This window comes from Pteronotus mesoamericanus, unplaced genomic scaffold (assembly GCF_021234165.1).
Source record: "Pteronotus mesoamericanus isolate MK-2021 breed Mesoamerican mustached bat unplaced genomic scaffold, CSHL_Meso_final contig_557, whole genome shotgun sequence".
Lineage (NCBI taxonomy): Eukaryota > Metazoa > Chordata > Mammalia > Chiroptera > Mormoopidae > Pteronotus > Pteronotus mesoamericanus.
Window position 1 is genome coordinate 399140 of NW_026555200.1, and position 24852 is coordinate 423991.

The 24852-nt window shown below is 53.0% G+C and overlaps 1 protein-coding gene across 1 annotated transcript in view; it reads right to left on the minus strand.

The window, feature by feature from the left end:
* IGSF21 (immunoglobin superfamily member 21) overlaps window positions 1-24852 on the minus strand; it is a 227955-nt gene that overhangs the window by 21261 nt on the left and 181842 nt on the right. Inside the window, exon 4 of the mRNA XM_054579614.1 lies at window positions 16219-16337. Within this exon, the coding sequence (XP_054435589.1) occupies window positions 16219-16337 (119 nt within the window). The remainder of the gene's footprint in view (window positions 1-16218; window positions 16338-24852) is intronic.

Sequence of the window (24852 nt, forward strand, 5' to 3'; positions counted from 1 at the left end):
TCAGGAGGGCAGAAACTCTTTTCATGCGTGGTCGAATCCCTCCAGAGGCCCAGCACACAAGAATTTGCTCAACAAACATTTGTCAAGCAAATAAGTGGATGAGTTGGGGGGAGGGGCCCAAGTGTCCTGCCTCCAATTCCTGCCCGATCTGGAAGCACTGAAATCTCCAGCCCCACCGAAGCCCTCTCCGGCAACGGACACGGGAGGAGGCAGATCCCACAGTGGGAGTGGGACGCCAGCAAGAAAGAGAGAGAGAGAAAAAGCACAACTCTTTGCTTTATGGGAAAATTAAATATTGAACTGAGTAGTAACAGCAGCCAAGGGGAAAAAAAACTGACAAAAAGCTCCCAAATGGAGCCGCCATCAGTGACAGGAGAGATAAACGCCGCGTCTGTGCTTATATGGGTTGCAACGGGCCCTTTCTGTGGCAGCTGCTGAGCGGAGCCCACCGCTGCCTCCAACCTGAAAGCGGTGGGGAGACTTGTGCTGATGCAATGGGGCGGGTGGGGGAATCTGGGGTCTGGCTGATGGCCAGGGTGGGTGGCTGCTGCCCAGGACCCTCCCTGCCAGGAGATGGGGGCCTTGCTGAGGGGCATGGGGCGACGAGGGAACCCAGAAGCTGTGGGCATAACCCATCCACTGCTTCCCGCTCCACGGGAAGCCGGCTGGAAGCACCCACTCACCTGCCTCGTCCCTCCCCTGACAGCTGTTGTGCTTTTGCAGTGGTGAAAGATAAAATTAACAACCCACTAGAGGCCCTGGCTGACGGCTCTGGGGGAGCAGAGCGGGTGCTGGGGTGGGCAGCGGGGGAGGTGGTGCATTGGTAAGGCCAGGCGGGGCGGGGTTCCACTCAGGTTGCTGCTGCTGAAGAAATAAAACATTCACATGCACGGTTTGAAGGGGGCAGCGGGGAGGCCGGGCGGCAGGTTCTGTGTGGGATTGGGTTGGCGCTCTCCTGCTATTTTGTAGACTATGCCTTCAATCTGGTGGTTCTCAAAGTGTGGTCCCCGACCAGCGGCATCAGCTTTCCTGGGGACCTGGTTAGACTTGAAAATTCTTGAGCCCCATTCCAGGCCTGCTGAATCAGACACCTTAGGGGAAGGCGGATTCCGGGCCAGCCACCTCGTTTTAACAAGCTTTTCAGGAGGTTCTAATGCAAGTTCAGTGTGCGAACCACTGTGAGCTACCGTCTGCTCATCCCTAAATTAGGGATACATTGATGGTGTTACGTGAACTAAGGCCTTGATCCATAGTAGATGCTCAGTAAACAGCAGTGAAAATTATTACTGACCTGGAGGGCCAGGCTCAGTGAGGGCAAACCTCAGGGTGCTTCTCCAGACCTCGGCAGACCGGGCAGAGATAGAGCTCTGTCCCCAGACTCTGACCCACTGCACTGATTGGGTCAAAGGACATCAAATCCCCAAGGCTCCGCCTCTACAGCCAGGCAACTTTCTGCTTATGCCTTGATTGGCTGTTTGTCAGTGTTTCCAGTTTTGTGATTGGCCTCCAAGCTTGCCAGTCTCATATGGACCCACTGTGCACCTGGGGTTTGCGGGCTAGAGGCAGGCTGTCTGTGGCCACCACGGGAGGCTGCCTCAACCCTTCCACGTTACTGTAGTTTATGTGGCAATAGAGCAAATGTGTTCAGGCCCAGATAGGTGCCATTTCTGCAGAGATGAAATCTATGGGGTGTGACATGAACCCATTTTAAATAGCAGCAATGCCGGCTATTTGGGGGATGTTCTCAATGCATCCCAGAGGTATATATTACACACATGGGCGATTTTATCAGGTGCCATACTTGTAGTTTTATGAAAGAAGCCTCCGGGAGCCTGACGAAGCCTGGGGAGGCCCTAGCAAGTGGAGGAACATATTCAAGATCTGGCAAGAGGCAGTGGCACCCAGCTCAAGTTCTTCCTGCTCAAGTTCAAGTTCAGGGCTGCTCTATATCCCGCCTCCCCCCCCCCAAAGGCAGTGTGCTGAAGCTTGGAGGCTCTGGGTTGACCCTACCCTCTCTTCCCCCGCCCTGGAAAGCTTCTGTCTCTTTCAGCAGAACTTTGTGCCCCGACACACTGGGCGTTGGTGTTCTGGGGCTCAGAATAGCACTTACCCCTGACTGTCTCCACCCAGGGCCTGAGACACTTGGCTCCAAGGTCACTGCCCTTTTGTTCCCAGTCAGTGTGTCCCTTAGGCAGTTGCTCGCCTTCTGAGCCTCGCCCAGAGTGTGCCTGTCTCATGTCGGGGGCTTGTGAGGACCGAAGCACAAAGTGGGGGCCACTCCTGCCAACCTTACAGCAGGGCCCCCAACCCACGCCCCCAGCTCAGGGCCTCCCTTCCAGCGGGAGATTTCCCAGGGGTCTCTGCGGCTGTAGTCTTTCCTGTCCAATCAGCATTTTAAGATTGATTTCCAAGTCAGAGGGCAAGTAAATCATTCTTGTCGCTTACTTCTCATAAAGCAATTTCCAGGGGAGATGAGAAGGGAGTAGAGGGGAGAAGAGGTGGAAAGGGCGCTTTTGGAGGAAGAGGATTATGTGATTTTTTTTTCTCCCCAACATTTCACAATGAAAAATTTCCAACCTATCTCAAAGTTCGGATAATTATACAATGAACACCCTTGTACCCGTCCTCCAGTTTCTACGAAGAACATTTTAGTCTACTTGCTTTGTCTTATAATACATTTGTTGCATTGTTTCATTTTCAAGGGCTGGGTGAGGCAGAGCCAAGCTTCATTCCCAATGGGCTCCAACTCCTGGCCAGGGAGGAGGGGTTTGATGGAGGGGGGGTGAGGTGTCTCAGAGATCTGGCATGTGTGACCTCTCGCCCTGGCTTTGCCATGACCCCGTGTGCCAGGGCCTTGGCCACCTGTCTCATCTCTGACGTCTCCATCCTCATGCCTCGTCAGGCCCATCCTGGAGTCAGCTCTCTCATCTGTAAAATGGGGACCCAACAGTACCTCTCTCCCAGGGTTGCTGTGAGGAGTAACTAAGGTCACGTTTGTGAAGCTCTATGCAGGAGGCCTGCTATGGGAAGTCCACGTATCCATTGGCCATGGAATCTGTGAACAGTAACGTCCATTGCTGGTCCTGGGACAGTGGCTGGTCTTCGCCTACATCACTCACTGTGGCTGCTGGCCTCTCATACCAGGGACACTGGCTCATTCTATGGATCAGGACCCGGAAACCCAGTGCAGGTCTCAGTGAGTGTGTGCTGGGTTGATGTTTGCAGCGGTCACTGTTCGGGGGTGGGGGATGGGTTTGCACAATGACTGTCCTCCTCTGCACCCTGAGTCTGGGGCCCGCTGGGTCCCCAGGTACACAGTGAGCAGGGTAGGGGTGAGGGCTGGAGAGATTACCACCCTCTCTACTTACTGGTGGTCACTCTCGGGAGGGTCCCATGGTGCTGGACTAGGGGATTCCTGAAGTCTTCTCCAGTTCCAAAGGCTATTGCTGTGTGCGGGGAGGGCCGGAGGGTTCAAGGTTAGGGAGGAGGCAGACCTCCTGACCAGGGGTCAGACTACGGGACTGCTCAGCCGAAGAGGGTCCAGGATCTTCCTGACGGGGAGCCTCAGGAGTTGGGGGGGGTCTCCTTTGGTGGGCCTGGGAATCAGCTGGGAGTGTATTCCTGGCACTCTAGTTGCCCAGTGAATACCCACTCCACCCTCCCTCCTACTCCCAAATCCCCAGGGTGCTGCAGGGAGCTTCCCAGGCCCATATTGGCTCCTGTGGCGCCCCTGGGCAGATGTCACTGGATCCTGGGCCGTGCTGTGGCCTTGCCTTTCCTCTCTGCCTGCGGCCAAGCCCCTTGGATGGCGGACAGTCCAGCCCTGCAGCGGCCTGGCGTGAGAGAAGCGCCTTCCCCAGAGGCCCCTCCTTGCCTGCCCCTGCTCCTGCCAGGACTAGGCACAGCAGTTGGTCCTATATGGGCTGGGGAACCAAATTGCCGTGTCCTGGCTCTGCTACCTGTTAGCTACGTAACCTTGGCACGTCACCCCTACCCTCTCTGTGCTCCTCACGTAGGGAGCACCATCATGTCTTCTTGATAGGGTCCTTTGTGAGCATTGTGTAAAGGATTTAGAAGCTGGCCTGGCCCCTGGCAAGCACCGAATAAATGTCAGCTGTTATTATCATTTTATCTTACTACTTACTCCTTACCTGTGTCCCCTTGGGGTCCTGCCACACAGGGAAGGGAGGGTGCGTGCTCCCTCTTTGCCATGCTTTGCTGCTCCCACGCTGCTGTCTACAGGGCTGCTTTCGCCTGAAATACCTCCTGTGCCGCCTGCCCCCAGCCTATGAGGCCAGGCTCTGCGCCACCTCCTCTATGAAGCCTTCCTGATGCCTCCTCCGGGGGGGGGACTATCCCTGCTGGGAACTCTCACATCCATCAGCTTGCACCCTGGTCTCCCCGCATCACCCTTACTTTCCTTGTCCCGGAAACCTGTGAACCTGTGCCCTTCTCTGTCTCCGCCATCTTTCAGGGACTCCTTCAGGGCAGACACTGGTCTGACATTCGTCTTCGTGTCCCCAGAGCCTAGAAGTCAGGCTCTGCATTCAGAGAGAGCAGCTGAGACTCTCCACTTGGCTGCTCACTAGCCATGTGACCTTGGGCAAGTGGCTCATCTCTCTGAGCCTCAGTGTCCTCTTCTGTAAAATGGGCACAACCACCTTCACTCTCCCCGCCGCTGTCGTGAGAGAGAAGCACAAGAAGGTGCACCAAGGACTCAGTGCGTTGCCTGACACGTAATAAGCGCTCGGCCGGAGCAGACTTTCTGTTATTAAGGTTATCGTGACTATTAAAATTGTTAAGATTGTCATTCCTAAGGAGTGAATGAGGCAGTCCTGTCTTTTCATGTACAGATGGGGAAACTGAGTCCCAGAATGCACGGCAAGCTGGCAGCAGAGAAGGGCCAAGCCACGCTGGAGTGTGCTCTTGGCCTCAGTTTCCTCTAGGGTGTCTACAGGCAGCAGGCACTTCCGGGGGCCGACTCGTTATCCCCCCATAGTTGCCCTGCTCCCCGCTCCCCCAGCTCCTGGCAAAGTTCTCTTCACACCTGCCACCTCAGCCTCATGCCTCCTTCTTAAATCACTGGGCCCGAGGCGCTGCAGTCTCAACAGCCACATATCACTTGTAATTAAGGGCCCTGTCCCAGAGAGGGGACGTTTACCTTCTGCTGGAGACACTAAATCCAGCTCCCAGCGGTGGAGAGGATAAAGCATAGACCTGACCTAACACTTGTCAAGGTTTAACGATGCACCTGCAGGCCTGCTGCAGTGGAGTCCAGGGAACCGGAGCCTGGAGGGGCCCGGGGAGGTCGAGGGAGGCGGTGCCAGGACAGGAGGCGAGTCCTGAGTCCTGGTCTGTGAGACACAGAAGGTCCAGGGAGCAGGTGAGGGTCGTGGGGGGCTGCAGACACCTGCCCAGGCAGTTCCAGGGGGCAGATGACTCTCTACACATTGGCTCAGGACGGCACGATGAGCTGGCCATTCCATGAGAGGCTGTAGAGAAGCTCCTTAGCCAGGCAGTCTGGGTTTAAAAAACAGCTTTGCCACTTACCTGCTGTGTGACCTTGGGCTAGTTACTTAACATCTCTGGGCCTCGGTTTTCTCATTTCTTAAAATGGGAATGATAGAAGTACATACCTCCTAGAAGTGGGAGGATTAAATGACTTAATATACTTAAAATGCTTGGAGCAATGTTCGGCACCCTGTAACTGCAAAATTCGTCACTAATATCGTATGTCCTGGCTGTCCCATATCAAAAGGACTCTCTCTCAGGCCTTCCCCCTTGGCAGGCACATAGTAGGTGCTGATAAATATTGGTTGAATTGAGAACTTGAGTGAGGAATAAACGAGCAAAGGGTCTTCCTCAGAGAAAGGCTGGTGCCGTCCGCACTGTTGCCGCCGGTACAGGATGCACAGAACAGTGCACGCTGCTTGACCGAGCCACAGTCCAGGGTCTGAGAGGTTCCGAGCCACGCCAAGCGTGCAGTTGTGCTTCGGAAGCCTCGTCTACATCCCCAGCTCAGGGCCTCAGGTCCCACAGAGGGAGAGCAACAATCAGAGCATATTCAGGTTCATTCTTTAGGCTTCTCTTTATTTGCAGACTCGGTTTTCTCTTCTGTAAAATGGGCGTACTGATCTTGCTGACTCCCCCGACGGCTGGGAGGAGCAGCTGACTGTGCGGCCCAAATCTTCCAAGCTGTCTGTTGAGAAGAGCCCTGGTCTCTGGCCAACGCTCATCTGACTGCCATATTGCTCCCCACGGGGAGAGGGACAAAGTCCCTCCGTTTTCCGGGCAGCCTCGTGTAGTGGGAGAACCGCGGGCGCTGGCTCCCAGCAGACCTGAGCTTCAGTCACAGCCCACTCCCAGCCGCGGGGAGCCAGGCCTGTTCCCTGACCTTGTGCTGAGCAGATGCCAGGGAGGCAGCCCCGGGAGGACTAGGGCGCCTGCTGCTGAGCACACTGTGGGCTGCAGTCAAGGGCATTCCTCCTTCATGGGGCCGTGTTCAGAGAGGAATGGCAGGTTCTAAAAGCCTGTCCTGTAGGCAGTTATCACCCTTGGACCTTTGGGGCTGAAGCTGGGAATTGACTGTCCTTGCTCGGTGACCCAGGTAGCTCCAAAGTGTTCCTCTGAGCCCCCAACCCATCCGTCTGGCCCCTTTCTGCACTGGCTCTCAGCTGGTGACCTCAGCCAGCTGGGGGCCCAAGGGGAGGCCGGCGGGCGGCATGGGAGGCCTTCCTCCAGGTCCCTATCCAGGTCCAGGCCTAGAAGATGCTCTTATGTCCATCTTGGAAGACTCTGGCCACTCTGTCCTCGGTCACCGGGCTGCCAAGTGACCCCCTTGCAGCCCAGCCCAGCCATCTGTCCCATGCCCCTTCTGCCCATCCAGCTGCCCCTTGGGAGCTCTGACTGGTGAGGAAGAGGCCTGCAGAGAGCCTTGGCACTGCAGCCCTGGCCCCCCGCCCATCCCACCCACGGCCCATTTCAGGGGTCACCTCTGCTGAGTGAGATCACACGGTTTCATTGGCATCTTCTCAGGGGGTTGTCTCGTGCCAGGCCCTGCCATGTCCCCCGCATCTGGTCCCATCTTTTCAATCGCTCCCATGTCCTGTGGCCTCTGTCCGGAAGCTCCTGGCAAGTTCTGCCTCTACTGCCTGGGCGCTGGGCTGGCTCCTGGCTCTCTCCCCTCCTCAGAGCTTCCTCTGTGTACATGTACCATCTTATTTACCCCGCACAACAGCTCTGTGAGGTGGAAATCTCCATGACCCGCCGGCTCCAGATGTGGGAACTGAGGCTCGGGGAGGGAAAGTCACAGCAAGGCCATGGAGGAGGTGGGGTCGGGCTCAGCGTGGCTGACTCTGCTCTTCCCTCACCCCCTCTGCCAGTGCCCAGCAGGGAGGCGAGAGCTGCCACCGCCCGGCTTAGAGATCTCCCACCGGACAGATGTCCCCTCTTGAACCCACTCTGACTCCACTCCTGGGCCCCACCATCATTTACTGTGGGAAGGTTACGGCAAAATAGGTGAGCAATGAGAACAGCTACCCTTCTCATGAGCTCGCTGAGAGCTTGGGCCTTTACCTCTCCTGGCCCAAGAGGCTGGGGGTTAGCTCTTATAACCCCCACCCTCACTTAGCAAATAGGGAAACGGAGGCTCAAGGAGCTGAAACAACCTGCCAGTACGCGCCATGGTTAGGCCCAGGAGCTCCGGAGCCCGCCTGCCTGGGTCTGAGTCCCAATTCTAGCCTTACCGGACATGTGCCCTTGGGCACATTTTTTAACCTCCCTGTTTTCACACTTGTAAATGGGGAACATAACAGCAGACTCTACCTTAGAGGGTTGTTATGACAATTAAATGTGTTGACAGGTGCAAAATATTACAGAACTGCGCCTGGTGTATAGTAAATGTGCAATAAACATTTGCCGCTTTTATTGCTAGTAGTTGCAAACTGGCTTTAACATTCATGGCTGCATGCAAGGCTCATGCCCTTAACCACTCTTCAGCTCTCTAAGGAAGTAAACACCGTTTGTAGTCAGCCCACCTGGAGAGACAGATAATTCTTCAAGTGGCAACCACCCAGTCCTCCCGTTTCCAGCGTGGAGGACCTGGGGCACTTGCTGTTGGCACCCAGGGTGGGTGGGAAGGAGGATGAGGAAGGGAAAAGGGCTTGAACAGGGGGCCGGCCCAGACTTTTGCCCAGGCCCGGTCCTTAGGACCCCGCGGCTTCTAGGGCAGGAAGAGGAGTTGGTACTCGCTGGCCCCCAGCGCCCTGGACTCTCTGCAGCTCCGACCTGGATCTTAACTGGCCCATATGCCTCCTCCTGACATGGGGTCTCTGGAGTCTGTGGCTGCTACAGCCGCCTGGGCCTAGTTCATGTAACTAGTCCTAGCCCAGCAGGAGGCTCCTCTGCTCAGGCTCCCAGACTGGGGAAGGAGCTGCTCCTTTCCCACCCAGCAGGTGTCCTGGGCTCTGGAGGGGGCTGGTGGTGGCTCTGACTCTGGCCTCCCAGCTACTCTGCCTGCAGACCTCCAGGGATTCACATTCCAGCAGGCTCCGTCCCTCCAGGGACCTAACCTGGCCCCTGCGTGTCCGTAAATGCCTGCAATGCGCTGGTTCTGCCTGGGAGACTCCCATCCCCCACAGCTGCCTTGCGCTGCTCAGGCAGCCTCCCTGAAAGGGGGTCCTGCAGACTGAAGCCTCCTTTCCCACTGGCGTCCTGCGGAGACGCCGGGTCGTGTTTCCCCTCTTTGCTCGGGCCTGCAAGAGCATCAGCAGAGTCTCTCTCGGCCCTCAGATCTCCCTGCCTCATGAAGGGCCATCTCAAGAGAGGTCCTCGACCCTGCGATGATTGGTTCTGGGAATGCGCTCCTCTTTCTAGAGGGGAGCACTGGGCTGGGAGTCCGGAGAATTGAGTTCAAGAATCTGGTCTAAGAAAGCAGAGCTCCAGGTCTCTGGAAATCTTAGGTCCTGGCCACGTGGAAGGGGGCTCAGCCCACCTCACCGCCCCCCCCGCCCCGTCCTCGTCCTCCGTGTGCGTGTGGTCTCTGCCCGCCCGAAGCACTCACCAGCCTCGGGGTGAGACTGGTGTCATGGGGAAGCTGGAGGAACTGGCCCCAGGAGGACTTCCTGTGAAGTCCTTGTCCAAAAGCACACAGCAGGGGAGCGACAGAGCCAGGCTGGAGGTGGCCAGATGGCTTTACAAAGCACCACAAGTGCATGAGGATGGACATATAGATCAAGGGAATAGAATAGAGAGTCCAGAAATAAACCCTCACATTCACAGTCAATTGAATCTCAGCAAGGATGCCAAGACCATTCAATGGGGAAAGAAGGGTCTGTTCAGAAAACAGTGCCGGGGCAACTGGACGTCACGTGCCAATCATGCGGGGAGGCGTCTCCCTCACACCATGTACAATAATAAACATGAAAGAGGCCATCAACCTACGTGTTCGAGTAAAAACTACAAAAACCGTTAGAAGAAAAACATAGGAGTAAGCCACAACCTTGGGTTAGGCAAAGCCTCCGTAGGTATCACACCGAAAACACAAGCAACCAAAGGAATAATACATAAACTGGACTTCAACAAAATGAAACCTTTTTTCCTTAAAGGACACACTGTCAAGGAAGTGAAATGATAATCAAAATGGGGTAAAACATATGCAAATTGTACAGCAGACAAGACCTTATATCTGAAATAAAGAACTCTCACAACTTAATGATAAAAAGACAAATAACTGAACTGAAAATGAGCAAAGGAGCTGAAGACATTTCTCCAAATGGCCAATAAGCACATGAAAAGATGCTCAACATCATTAGCCATTAGTGAAATGTGAATCAAAATACCATTTTACAAGAAAATTAAAAATATATGTTTACACAAAAACTTGAATGTGAACGTTCATAGTACAATTATTCACAATATCCAAAAAGTGGAAATGACCCAAATAGCCATCAATTGGAGAGTGGATAAATAAAACGTCGTCTGTCATACAGTAGAATATTATTCTACTAATAATATAGAATATTATTCTATAGCCATAGAAAGAAATGAAGTGCTGATACATGCTCCAGTACAGAGGGAACTCGAGGACATTATACTAAGTGAGAGAAACCACAAAAGAGCACTATTATAAAATCCCGTGCACACGAGATGTCCAGGCAAATCCGGAGCCGCAGAGGGTAGGTCAGTGTTTGTCTAAGACGGCGGGGAGAGGGTCTAGGATAGGGGGCAATGGCTAACGGGTACAGGGTTTCTTTTGGGGTAATGAAAATGTTCCAAAAGTGGTTGCACAACTCTATGATTATGCTAAAAACGACTCAATTGTACACTCTAAATGACTGAATTATGTTATGTGAATTACATCTCCATAAAACAGTTTATTAAAAAAAAAAAAAACACGGGGGGGGGGAAAGCACCAGATGCATTGAATAAAAATGCAGTAAAAATTTTTGGGAAGACAAGCTGTGTGGCGCTCATTCACAACGGCCTCGCGGGGTGGGGGCTGTGTCCCCTGGCCTCACGTCGGGACAGCGCACGGGGTGGTTTGGTGCCACTGTGGCCTCGGGTTCCAAACTTCCACCTTCCTTTGCCAGCCTCACTTGGAAGCCTCCAGAAGACAGGGAGGAGTCCTGAGAGAGACCATTTCATTAATGCTTATCAACATTTTGTGACTTCCAGTAGGGCAGAGTGGGGGGCTGCTGTGCAGGAGGCATGTCCCCCTGCTCCGCCACTGCCGGCTGGGCGGCCTGGGCAAGCGACAGGACCTCGGGTTTCTTTATCTGACAGAGGGGAAATGGTAGGGCCCACTTAATAGAGCTTTTGTGACAGTTCATTAAGTTAACTTACGAGGAGCTTGGCACAGTGCCTGGCATATTAGTAAATGCCCAGTGAAGGGTGACCTGTGTGGCTGGGAGCAGAGAGTGTCAGATTCAGAGTCAGACTGTGAACCCTTCTCTGCTACCTCATGGCCCAGTTACTGCTGTTGGTTGAATTGTTTCCCCCCAAAAAAGATGTTGAAGGCCTAACCCCAGTACCTGTCAATGCCACCTTATTTGGAAATAGGGTTTTGCATTTGTAACCAAGTCAGACAGTTTGTGATCATGTGTGACGGGAAGCCCCGGGGCTCAACACAGTTACCAGGCCTCAGGCGCTGCGTCTGTACCATGAGCTCTCTCCTTTGAGGGCGGTCCCCTCAGCATCTAGACCTGTGCTCGGCACGGGGAGGTGCTGAAGTAGTCGGGGTTCTATCAGGTGCATGAAGACGTGACATCTACATGACTCAGGCCTCACCTTCTTTGAGTGTCACCATGGAGAGGCCTTACAGACCCCACATGCCCTGACCGGTGTGGCTCAGTTGGTTGGGCGTCATTTCACAGGTTGCCGGTTCAATTCCTGGTCAGGGCACGTGCCTGGGTTGCAGGTTTGGTCCCCTGCTGGGGCGTGTACAAAAGACAACCAATCCATATTTCTCTCTCACATCGATGTTTTTCTCCCTCTCTTTCTCCCTCCTTTCCCCTCTCTCCGAAAAAAATTTTTAAAAATCCAAAATAGCCAAATAGTCCCACCTCCCTCTGGTTGTCCCTGCCTCTGCTTTGCTTGACGGCCACCCTGCCGCACCGCAGGTTTCAACTGTCTACCTGTCCATGTCTGCCTCCCTCCTGCCCCGTAAGTTCCACAAGGACGAGGAATTTTGTCTGTCTCATTGCGGAAGCTGAATTCTAGCGCACACAGCCATACCTGGACAGCACTCGGTGCTCAATCAATATTTCTTGAATAAATGGACAAATGAAGAATGAACGAATGAGATTTAGAATGCCCATGAGTGTGAACACCCAAGTCACCCTTCTAGTAGGTCAACGTCCTCACCCCCGGCACCTGTGAATGTGATCTTATTTGGAAATAGGATGTTCGCAGATATAACCAAGAGGGGATATATATACTAGACTCCAAGTCCAGTGCTCCTTGCAGAGGGTTTGAGTAGGACTGAGGGACCGTGGGTAGAAGGGATGGGAGAAGCACTGGTGGGGACTAGGGTGCAGGGATGGAGAAGGGCTCTTTGCTCTCCCAGACCCCTACAGGTCCCCGAAGGGAAAACAGCCCCACTTGACTATCCAGGGTTTTGAAGAGCCAAATACTCCTACTGAGGCCTCCGTCTCACCGAGCTGAGGTCCCCTCTCTCTCCACGCTGCATCCCCTCTCCCCACACTTCCTGACATGGGAGTTACTAACAGCCTTAGTCAAAGGTAGGGGCGTTTCCCTTGGAGTTCAGAGTTACTGTTAGGAGCACCAGCTCCAGTCTCAGGCAGACCTGGTGGGACCCCCATCTTTGTCACTCACATGGGTGAGCCCCTTAAACTCTCAGAGCCTCCATTCCCTCACGTGTACACCAGGGGTGACAATGCCTGAAGGTCACAGATTAACTGGGTTGACATTCAGCAGCCAGTGCTAGGCACGCAGACCCTGTTTGATGGAGAGTGACCTTGACTATTAGCGGTGGGTTGGAAGAGCCCCCTCAGTGGTGATAGCGCTGTTCCGTGAGGGTGGCAGAGAAACCCTGTGCCTTGGCCTTCTTGGCACCAGAAGAGCAGCGTCTTTGGCTTGGACCGGGTGGAGGCGTCTGGGGCTCACATTTAATTGATTGTAACATCGCACCCTTAACATGCTCTCCCGCATAACCTGCTCCCGCAAGAAGAGCCCTGGCAATGCTTCTGTGACTGTGTATAATGCGTTCCCGGGGCTCAGCATGCGACTTTGAAATTGGCTTACAATTTATCTGCAGCTCGGATAAAAACATTTTAATGACTGCGTGCGGCACGAATCCTCGGTGTCACCCACGGGGCTCCCAAATGTCTTTCCCCACCACATAGCAGGGATGTTATAGGCGTGAAATTACAGCCACTCTCGCATTTTGATTTCCACCCGGAGGCCTCTGGAAACAGCACATTAGAATGTGCTGGATGCAAACCCGGTGACGGCAGACTCGATGCTCGATGCTCGGTGTTCGGCTCTCTAGCAGAACTGCTCTGTGTTTTTGATGCGGGTGGGGCCCAGGGCCGTGCCCGGCTCCCCAGCTCCCCTCTCCCCACTGTCCTGGGGAGCTTCCCTTTGGCCTCCAAATTGGTAGGGGGCTACCTTGCACCACTGTTGGCTGCCACGGCCCTTAGGATCCCTTGTGGCACAAAGGAGACCCCAGCTTTCGATGACCTCCACTTGCTAAGAGGGAGGGCCTTTGGGTGTGCATGTGTAACAAGGAAGGGTCAATGCGATGTCACAGACAGGCCAAAACAATGAATAGATTTTAATTTTTGAAACCTGCCTTGATATATATTTCAAGGAGAGAGTCACAAAGGTCGGGGAGAGGGTGGCACAATTTTTCACTGTTCTAATTGTGCCTGATTTTTAACTGACATGATTACTATTTGTTGATGCTAGAAGAGATACTGTTTATCGAGCACTGGAAATTGGCCTGAGCTCAGAGCATTCTGTCCTGTGGATTATGTCATTTCATCCCCACAGCCTTGGCCAAGTCACTTCCTTCTCTGAGCTTCGGTCTGTCTCGCGGCTGATGTGGCCGCTGGATTATGTGACAACCATCCCAGGCCTTGGAGAGCCATGACGCCATGCTCCTCTGGGACAGGAGCAGCCATGGTTCTGGGGGGCCCAGAGAAAGTCCTTTCCCTTCCCTGAGCCTCAGTCTCCTCACCTGTGAATCAGGGTAATTGTATTCCTGACCCTGAGGGGCTGTTGTGAGGAGCAGGTGAGATGCCTGGTTGAAAGCACTTTGGAACCAGCACAAGCTGGCTAAGTGGGAGGTGTTACTGCCAATATCCAAGTTGGGATATAGCCTGGCTCCTGTCCTGTGCACACGGTTCCAGGACAGGCAGACCTTGGGGAGGAGGCTCAGGAGGCCAGAGGGACGGGCAGGCAGCGGCCAGCGGCCCGCCACTCCCAGAAACAGGGCAGAGCTGGGCCCCCTCCTGGGGAGCCGGGCTGCACGGAGCTGTGGACATTCATTTCTCAGACTGGCTTAAAGACCCTTGGAGTCATGAGTCGTGGACGCGGCTTCTCCGCGCGGGGGCGGAAGTGAAGGGGCGGAAGTGAGGGGCGTGAGGCGGCCAGTGATAATGAAGACAGATGGGGAAGCTGAGGCCCAGGGAGGCCAATGAACGTCACATGGTGGATCTGGAATCTGAATCCAGACCTGCGGGTCCTTAACCTGTGTGCTGCAGGGATGGGGCCATTGTCCTGTGTCTGGGGTAAAGTGAGGGGAGAATTAGGGGCGGCGGGGAATACATTGCATACAGATAAGAGTATAGTTACAGATGTTGATATTTGTGTCACTCTAGATATATAGAGAATTAGTATTTTTTTTTAATACTTAGAGGTTTAGATTAGTGTTCTGAAAGCGTGGTCCCAACACTGAACTGCCTAAGGTCATAGGAAGATTTTGTGATCCTGGCTCAGGCAAGTGGCTGGCTTTCCCTGTGCCTCCAAAACGGTACAGGTGACGTGGGGATATGACCGCTAGTTCCCACCCTTGGGTTGGCGGTGAGCGCTAAATGACATAACATGGAACGCACTGAGCCCAGCAGCCTCTGGGTGTCTTCCCTGAGTCTTCTCCCTAAAGTGGCTGCCACCAGTCAACAAAGTCACTTGACTTTCTTCCCCGGTATTTGTTGCCATCCACAACCATCTCACTTATTCATCTCTGCACGTGTTTTATGCTCATGTGATGCACTGGATGCAAACTCCTCACGGACAGAGATGCTGTCCTGTTGATGGTATGTGTGTCCCTTACCGGGCACATAGTCGGTGGTCAATAAACATCTGGTGACTAAATGATTGCCTGCGTGTCCCTTGTGGGACTAGGAGCCCCTTAAAGGTGCCAACTGAGTGTTGTTCCCTGGTGTGACCTGCCCAGGGCCAGGCACCAAGACTGCTCCCTGTCCACGTTTTGCAGGAGCTGATCAATGCATGGGTGACTGCAAGAGGGGAGGTTTCCCTGGCACCGCCCCCTCCCCGCATGGCCCACCCCCCGGGAAGCCTGAGCACACCATGTGCTGCTGGTGCAGGAACTGATGTCCTTCGGTGAGGCCCGGCCTTCGGAGGCTTTCAACTTCCCTGAAGCAGCAGCTTTCAACAGGGTCTTTATGCTTTCATTGATTGCCCAAGTACCGCAGCTTTGTTTCCCTGATAAACACCATTTGCTAAGAAAATCGGAGAACACTGGAGCCCAGGGTTGAGGCCACGTCCCTATAGTTCTGGAGGCAGAACCCGGGAGTGCTCCTGGCAAGAACATCGGTGCCAAAGGGGCTTCGGACACCGCTGGGAGGAAGGCCCTTGCTTTTACAAATGGGGAAACTGAGGGTGGGGTGGGGGGACACAGGCAGCCAGAGACAGGCTTGAGCATTATCGCCTCCACTTTGCATCTGTAGAGAGGGAGGCGGAGAAGCCAGGAGCCGCGACATCCAGCCCAGTGTGCTCTCTACCTCGTCACTTACTGCCAATGCCTCAGCGAAGCCTTGGGTGGCTCAGGGAGGGGAAATGCAGCCGAGTCAGAATCATTCTGTCTGCAGCAGGCGTGTGTCACCACTGAGGCTCCCGGATTGTCCTCCACCACCGGCCCCCCGCCCGCCCGAGGAGCACCCACCGGCCTGTGCTTTCCCCAGGGGCGTGTCAATGAACGTGGCTCTTGGCTTCAGCTGAGGAAAGGTGCCCACGCAGCTGCTCCCACAGTGCCCTGAACCCCCTTCCCTGTGTCCTCACTGGGTCACAGAGCCTGGAGCTGCATGGTCCATGAATGATCCCTTGGGCCTGCATCCCAACCCCACCTTACGGAAGGGGAAACTGAGGCCCAGAGACTGAGACCACCTGTTGCCCCCTGGGAAGCTCTGATTATGCCTTCAGCTCCTTCTTTGTTCCCATCAACATGTCAGAGCCCCTCTGAAGCGCCCGGCCCATGAAGACGCAGGGATGAGGCATGGCTCTGCCTTCATGGGATCAGGGTATACGTGCTGGTAGGAGGAGGGGCCCTGCGAGGACATCTTCAGTGCCAAGGACTCTGTGGTCGCACCTCAAGGGCAAGGGTAGGAGAGAAGAGGGTCCACTGCCGGCACAACAGGCGCTTCGGCAGCTGGTGCCCAGGACAGCTTCTCTGTGTGGACATGCGCGCGACCGCACGCAGCTCTTCACTGGGACCCCGGCCCAGGGCTCTGCACTCACCCATGACATTGAGGAAGATGTTGCCCGATGCCAGGACCACCTTCTCTCTTGTGGCGCGGTCGTAGATGCCCACGTGGCACTCGTAGGGACCGTTGTCCGAGACGCGGACCTCGGGCAGCCTGGGGGAGGGAGAGGAGCAGGGTGAGGGCCCCGTGATCCCAAGCTGGCAGGTGCCACCCCCGAGTCCACTGTTCAGCCTTCCTCAGCGAACATGGTCACATCCTGTGCTGAGAGGAGCAACATTTACGGAGCACTGACTGTATGCCAGGCCCTGGCTCAGTGTTTCAGAAGGTGAAGATGTGGGCTGTGTGTTCAGCCAAAGTTAACTCTTTGCTCCTTTCAGCTTCATCAACTCAGATGGAGGTAGTGCCCACCCCAGGAGTGACATGGGTTCGGAGGTGCCTGGCACGTGGCACAGGCTCAGACTGTTACCTAGTGCACCCCCTCCATGGCCGCCCTCCCTGTACGGATCATTATTCCCATTTCATAAATATGGAAACTGAGGCTCCAAAGGGGACAGAGTTATCACCTCCCTGCCCTAATAAGAGCCAGGATGGGAATTTCAATGCTGCCTTACTATCACTTTATGCTCAGCTCTGGGGGCTTTAGAAGAAGCAGTAAAAGTCTTGTCTCCAAGGAGCCCCTGCCCCAGTGGACAAGGAGGCAGGGAAGCCGATCATCACTCCAAATCACATGGGAAAAGGTGAGCTTATCTGGGCACAGAGCAGGAGCAGCTGCTTCTGCCTGAGGTCGGCAGGAGGGCTTCTCAGAGGAGGTGACCCATGAGGATGGGAGAGACTCCCCTGGAACCTTCTTCCAGACATTTCCTCTGAAAGTCCAGAGCGTAATCAGTTTAGGCTTTGTTGTTTTTATAGTCTCTGTCACAGCTACTCAACTCCTTCTGTGCAGAGGAAAAGCAGCCACAGACAGTGCGTTAGCAAATCAGTGTGGCTGTGTTCCAATAAAACTTTATTTATAACCATTGAAATTTGAATTTCAAATATTTTCATGCCCCATGAAATCTTCTCCTGGTTTTATTATTTTTTTCCCCAACATTAAGAAGAAAATGTTAAATACAGCCACAGTTCACAGACTGTTAAAAAGCAGGCTGGACTTAGCCTACAAGCTGCAGTTGGATGATCCATGTTCCAGGTCTTTCTACAGGGTCTGCAGGTCATACCAATGATCTCAGAATGAGTTGATATATTGTTCTCTCTCCCTAAGGAAAATGCCAGCAGGGCAGGCCTTTCTCACCCCCCCACCGAAGAGCCCTGACATGTGTCTGAGAGAAACAAGTTCAAATCCTGCCCCTGCCATTGGTCCACTGTGTGACCTTGTGCAAGTCATGCGGTCTCTTTCTGAGCCTCCGTTTTCTTATCTAAAATATGGGGCTAATACTTCCCAGGACTTAGAGGTGATGTCACTGCAAAACCTCTGCCAGCATGAAGATGTCATTGAATGGACGAGGCTCTGTCCCCTATCGTTCCTTCAGCCTGTGCTGCCTTGAGAACCTGACCTGCAGTGGGCGAGGCCGAGTGGCTGCTGTGTTGGGAAACCTGCGTGTCCGCCAGCAGATTCCAGCCTTGCCCGGGTCTAACCATGCAGCCAAGGGGAGCCTATTCTGGCCACGACTTAGAAGTGGGGTCACCGTGTTTGGGACTTAGAGGGTCCCACACTGCAGCGGGAAAACGGGGGAAGCTAGGAGGTTAAGGACCTCCTAGCAAATGCCAAGCATGGTGGCCTACCCACCAAACTGGCTCACAGACCTGTCAGAGAGAGCCTGCTGGGGGAGGAAGGGGCAAGAGTTCAGAGCACTGGCTCTGATTGTGTGTCCCAGCCCTGCCACCACGAGAAGGGAGGTTCCTCAAGTCCAAGTCTTCATTCCCACCTCTCGTGGAGACATTTCCACTCTACCCAGCTAAGCTTCTCTTTCCCATCTGTTTCTACTAAGCAATCTAGCCTCTCAGATTTATGCCTTTCTTCTCTTGTTTCAGCGGGACCCATCCATTTTTGTCTTCCAGCTCCATTTCCTTATGATTCACTATCCTCCACCCCCCGGCCCGCGCCACCCCCACACCTGGCCCCCCCAACCTGTGTTTCCATCCCTGTCTCACTGAGCGGAGCCAGCCCCTCCGAAGCTCCCCTTCCCTCCCACCACCCAGTACACATTAGCATAAACAAATACCTTCATTTACATAGACTATACAGAGGTTGGCATCTGGTCTACCGACTGTCATGAAAGACTTAGAGAACAGGGAGCTTTTCATCAGGGAAACTTTGTGAGGAAGATGCTGTCTCCTTCTCCCTCTGGGCTCTCGGAAGAGCACAGTGACAAGTGGAAACAGCAGGGAACTGTCTCCCCTCCGGGAAGTACTTTCTTTGTTTGTAACTCAGCTAGACTAAAAGAAAGAAAATAGTCTTGACTGAGCACTGTTGACAGTGACAGTCACCTCAAGTGACATGTTTAGGTGACTCTTATAGGTGTCAGTTATAGAGGCTACCTGCTCGAGGTACTTGTGTAGGTGACAGTATGAAGGTGACATGCTCAGGTGCCAGTTCTGCAAAGAAACTATGTAACTGGAAGCTACCAGATGATGTAATAAGATAATAATGACATGGTTGACACTCAGGTGGCAATGATCAGGTAGCCGCCCCGTAGGTGATATATGCAGGTGTGTTCTGTGACAGCGCTACACTGACGACATGCGCAGATGACAGTAACATAAGAAATATGTTTGGGTAGCACGTATAGGTGACAGCACACAGGTGGTATGGAAGACAGCTCAGGGGGACAGCTGGACCGGTGCTTTAGAAAGAAGGCAGCATCTCACTTAGGACTATTTTTGTGTCTTCGGATCTTCCCTCTTCTGGTTTCCCTCGCTCCACAAATGGCCCTGCCCCCCACCATGGTCCAAGCTGCACTCCTGGGCACCATGCTTGATACCTCCCGTTTCTGTGCTGTCCATGACCACATCCCGGATGTTCCGCCTCCTGTATATCCCCGGAACAACCCACTTCCCTCCATTTCCACTGTCACCGCCTTTCTCCCCGGGAACGTGAGGCAGGCAGGTAACTGGTTTTCCAGCCCTGTTCATCTGCCCCCTGATCTGTTCTCCAGGTAGACCCCAGGTCTTTCCAAATGCCAGGGGAGTTCATGGGGCTCCCCCACCAGAGCCCTTCAAAGGCTGCTCTGCTCTTACGATGAAGAGCAGGATCCTTATCTTGGCCAACAAGGGCCAGCACGGTGGGTCCTGCCACACCTCCAGCCACATCTCAGTCTGCCCCTCCGTCCAGCTGCAACGGTGTTCTTCCTGTGCGCCATGTTCCTTTTTTAAAACATAAACCTTTTATTTCGGAGTTATTTTAGGTTTACAGAAACATTGCCCAAAGAGTAGAGAGCTCCCCACAGCACCCCCGCAGTTGCCCCCACTGTGGACATCTTACATGACCCTGGCGCAGCCGTCAGACCGAGAGACCAACCCTGATACGTCACTCTTCACTTGACTCCAGGCTTTGCCTCGGTGTCGCCAATTTTTCCACTAATGTCCTTAATCTGTCCTGGAATCCCATCAGGATCCCTCGGAGATGACCCTCACAGGTGCCTTCAGCCAATTCCTTTTTTGATTCAACATGTTCGCTGGCAATATTCTCTTTTCCTGAGAATATGGCATTTTCTTCCCCTGGCGCAGCCTTCAAGTTGCAAAGCAACGGTCAGTTTCTTAGTGACCTCCTGGACTCAGAGGGTGTGGCAGGCTGATTGCATCATTGGCCTGGTCCCTGTATCCACACCTCTTGGCTTGTGCCACTACAGCTCCTTTTGTCTAGGGGCGGAGTCTATTTCCCCACACTTGGCCTTGTGACATTCTTTGACCAACAGAATGTGGCAGATTCCCAGTCCAAGTCTCAAAAGAATCCCCCAGCCCATTTTCTCCCTGCTTCTACCCTGAGAACAAGCCTCTAAAGAAAGATGAGTACACATGGAGAGAGGTCCTCCCAGTGGAGGCCACACTCAGGAAGTACTTGGCCAACCCCTGGACTTGAGAGCAATAATACATGCTTGTTGCTTTAAACCATTCAGATTTGGGACGGCTTGTTATGCAGCAATAGCTAACTGATACAGCCAGTCTCCTCATATGTCTCCTTAGTAGTACCAGTCTAAATTGTAATTTAATCATATATGTTGTGACTCTTGAATGTCCTCCTCCCCCAGCCATGCTCACTAGGCTCCCTGAAGGCAGGGTCTGCATCCATGTGGTTTACCACTATCTGGGTCTTGCACACTGTCCATCATCATGATAGATACACAGTCAATACTCATTAAATGGATGGGTGGTGGCTATAGCGTGAGCATGGAGAACCCTGCCCCCTGCCCCCACCCCAAGCTGAAAACCAGGTGCAGCCCCTCCCCACCCAAGGCTGATTCTAGTTCTTATCTTCAGATCCGGCAGCTTCCAGGTCACAGCTTTGGTTTGGACCAATCTGCCTCTTAGTGCCTCATCTGAACTTGTGCCTACCCTTCTCCAGTGAGCTGAGCGGCCCAGAGACCCCCTTTCCCCAGACTCAAGCAGCGTTGATCTTCGTGCCGACTAGAAAGCCTTTGCAGGCAGCTGGGTCCCGAGGGCGCTGGGGTGAGGAGACCTACTCTCATCAGCAATGGGCTGCGATCAATAAACGATTAAAAAGTGCAAAGGTTTCCGGCGAGATCTGTGTAATGCAGGTTACTGGCCAGAGTTTACCAACACTTGACAGCGGCTCCAAAGGGTGAGGAATTGTGTTTTTGACAAGCTGGATGCAGAGATAGTAGGCCCCCTTTGACCGTGGCTGCTGTAGCTCAGGAGGGTCCACGCAAGGGCTGGTCACCGGGGCTTCTGCTGGGCCTGGGGCCAGGACTGGGGGCTGCCCACCTTCAGCACAGGTATTTATGCTTGCTGGTGCCATGTCCCGTGCTGAGCCTCGGTGGGGGTAGGTAGGCAGTACCGGAGCTTCAATTCCTGCCTGCATGCCTTCACCCAGGCTGTTCTTCTTTGGACCACTCTCCCTTTCTTCTCCAATAGCACGCCTCTAGCCATCTTTCAAAGCCTATCTGTGATCCCAGCCCCTCAGACAGTTGAGGAAATTATATGAAATATTTCAAGGGCTTAGCTCAGAGCTGGTATGGTGTAAGAGTCCCATGGACTAGAAGTGCTAGATACACAGCAGTCTGTAGGCTCTACGTGTAGATGCCACCTCTGCCAGGCAGGCTGCCCTGACTGCCCATGCAAACAGAAGTCCTCTCTCCCTCCCCAGGGCAGCACTTGTCTGGGCCCTCCTGCCTGACCATCTCATGCTATATTGTTACCTATCTGTCTTTCCTCCCAGGGAAGCATATGAGCTCCTTGAAGGGTGAGCCAGGTCATGTGGGAGGTGCTCAGGCATAGCCACTATGTGAATGGGGGCAGTGGAAGCAGGCTAAGCCTGGTGCAGCTGTTAGGCACCCTGGGCTCTAGTCTGGGCTCTGAACCTGACCAGGTGTGTGAGGTTGAATGAGGTCCCTTGGTTTCTCCGAGCTTTGGTTTCTCCCTTTGATGAGTGGACATTATAATACCTACCTTGTGGGATTACAGCCTTTGGGGCAATGCTGATATTTATAGAGATTTACAATGCGAGGCCTTGTACTAAGCATCTCACCGGATATTTGACACTACCCTGTGATATAACACAGTATATAAAACATGCTCTAGTATGCATTACATTATAAACATGTTCTAATATGTATTATGCAGCAAAAATAGTATTATTATGTCCATTGTATAGATGAGAAAACAGAGGCGCCCAGAAAAGAGGTAACAAGACTGAGGTCGCACAGTGAGTAGGTGGGTGCCATGATTCAATACCAAGCCCAGTAGATGCCTGAACCCACAAATTGTCTCTGGATCCATCTCCCACGCTGCTCCTCCGATCTCCTGTACCAGCAAATTCATTTGCTTTCTCTGGTTCCGGAATTTGCCTGCACTGCTTTTGAGCGTATTTCTATTCTGAGCCCCGCCATCCCTCCAGGTAATGAGAGCCATCTGCTTCCTCCCTGCTGGGAGAAACAGGATGGTCTTTTATGTTCCCAAATTCCCTTCTGCTGGCTTCCGGTGGGCTCCTTAATTCTGATGACTAGAGTTTGCTGAGTGAGCCGTGTTCACATTCTCCCCACCCGACACGCCTTCACAGCCTCGGATCCTCCCTTCCTTCCCCAGCTCTGTCTTTCCACTGGGAAGAGTCCTAGATTCTTGTGGAATAGAGATTGAGGACTTGGGCACAGAGGGTGGACTGGGGAGGACCCAGGGACGGATCTTTGAGTGACTCTTCCTGTACCGTTGGGGAATCAAGATGATCTAGTCACTGACTTTTGCTAAGAACTGAAGCCTAAATTGAGGAACATATGCAAACGCACTTAGAACAGACTGTGCTGTAGGCACTTGTCAGTTTCATCCCCCGATGTTGTTAATTGATTAAAATTTTAAAACAAATTATTAAGTCCCTATCATGTTCCAGACCCTGTTTGTGGCAATGAGTACACAGCAAGGACGAAGGGAGGGCAATACTTTCAAACAGCAACACTTCCATGTGCCTTTTCTATGGAATCTGCCTGTGTGTCTCCCTTCTCCTTAGAGGAAGTTGGCTGGACATTAATTCAGTTGCCTCGGGTTCAAGGTCACAACAAATACCAATCTCATCCTGTCACATCTTAGGGGTAGTATAATGTGTTAGATTGGTTTGCCCCTGCTACACTGTATGTCTCCTGGGATCCTTGCTTTAAAAAAAAAATTGTTTATAACTTTACTGAGCTATAATAGACAAACAATAAACTGTAATAAGTGTACACATTTGTTGGGTTTTGACGTATGTCTATACCTTTGAAACCATTGCTACAATCAAGATGAGCATATCCCTTCCCCAAAGTCTCCTTGGGCCTTTTTGCCATCACCCACACCCACTACCCTGCTTTCTGTCGCTGAAGACCATGTCTCCTAGGATTTCATAGGAATGAACCTAGAGTAGGTACCATTTTGGTTTGGTTTCTTTCCCTTGTCATCATTCTTTTGAGATTCATTCATGTTGTTGCCTGTATCCATAGCTGGCTCCGAGGAGCATTCCGTTGCACGCAGGCACCCACCCACTCTTGTCTGTCAGTCACCTGTTGATGGATGCGTTTGGGAGAATACAAATAAAAGTGCTACGAGCATGTGTGTACAAGCCTTTGTGTGGACAAACGCTTGCATTACTCTTGGGTGAACACCGAAGAGTGGGACGGCTGGGTGTATCTTTGCCTTTCTAAGACACTGTCCAACTGTTGCTGAAGTGATTGTTTGGGGGCCCTTCAGCCTTTTATCATTTTTGTCTTTTCACATGTTGCTCAAGGTACCTTCCTTTAGAAGCGTCTCACTCCACATTGCTGCTCCCCTACCCACCTGCACATCCTAGTCCTACTCAGTAACACGCTGCTCGCTGTTGGCAGTGAGCTCCAAAACCCGATGGCAAGTCCTGTTGGAACCGTGCATGCAACATGTGTACAAAGGCTTGGGTGGGGCCAGGGTGGGGGGTAGGGGATTTCTCTATGAGAAGAGTGTGCATGACATTGGAGGGGAGGGGTCTAGATCTTGTTTTTTCTAATCCTCTCTCAGGCGAAGGAAGGTTGTAGGACAGGTGCCACGAGGACATTTCCTGCCCCCCCCCCCCGCTCCGTGGGGAAAATCCCTCCACTTTTTTTTTTCATTTTTGCCCCCTCTTCTTGCCCTGGATCCCTCTAGTCTGTCCCCTCCCCATCCTGCTGCCAGAGTAGCCTTATCACAGTGAGGATCTGGCCTATCCTTTTCCAGTTTCAAACTTTCCCTTCCTGTGGCTTCCATCCCCTGGAAAGTCAAGACCTTCCCTGATCTGGCCCTGATCCAGAAAGGGGACAAGGAGGGAGGGAGGGAGGGAGACAGGGAGGGAGGGAGGAGGAAGGGAAATGCTTCCAATCCCTTGTGAAATAAAGCAATCTACTCAGAAGTTTTGTCAGATCCAAACTTTTATAATCCACCCTATTTAAAAAGCATTTTGTAATTCAAACATCTTCATTTATATACATAGTATCTCATTCTGGGCTAATGGAGGAGATTCAGGTGGCGATTGGTCCTTTGAGGCACTGCTTTAATGAAGAGACTAGAGAGCCTTTTCATTTGTATAACCATTGTTTGCATTGAAACGGAGCTTCTAAGGGGCCAGGAAATAGTTCATTCTTGCAAGTAGGTTAACACACACCCCCTGCAATCTTATTAGCCGGGTGCCTGCTCAGCTTTCCCTCATCCCTGCTGGAAAGAGCCCAAGTGGGAAGTAATGAAGTTTCACTGTGTGTGCATCTGCCATGCTTCCCTGATTGGCTGCACACCCGCTGAGGCCTGGCCCTTGTTGCTCCCTCCCTCAAACACCTGCTCACTCTCCAAGTTCAGGGTCATGCCCCTGGATGCTGGGGCCACATTTGCAGCTGAGTCCTCTCCACCTCTGCAGAGCCAGGAGGCAAAGCTAATAAGAAAGGCCATCAAGCCTCCGGCAGCAGCCATGGGTGCTGTTGGGATGTTTGCTAATAAGACACTTGACAAGGGATCCCTGCTCTCTGGATAAAGG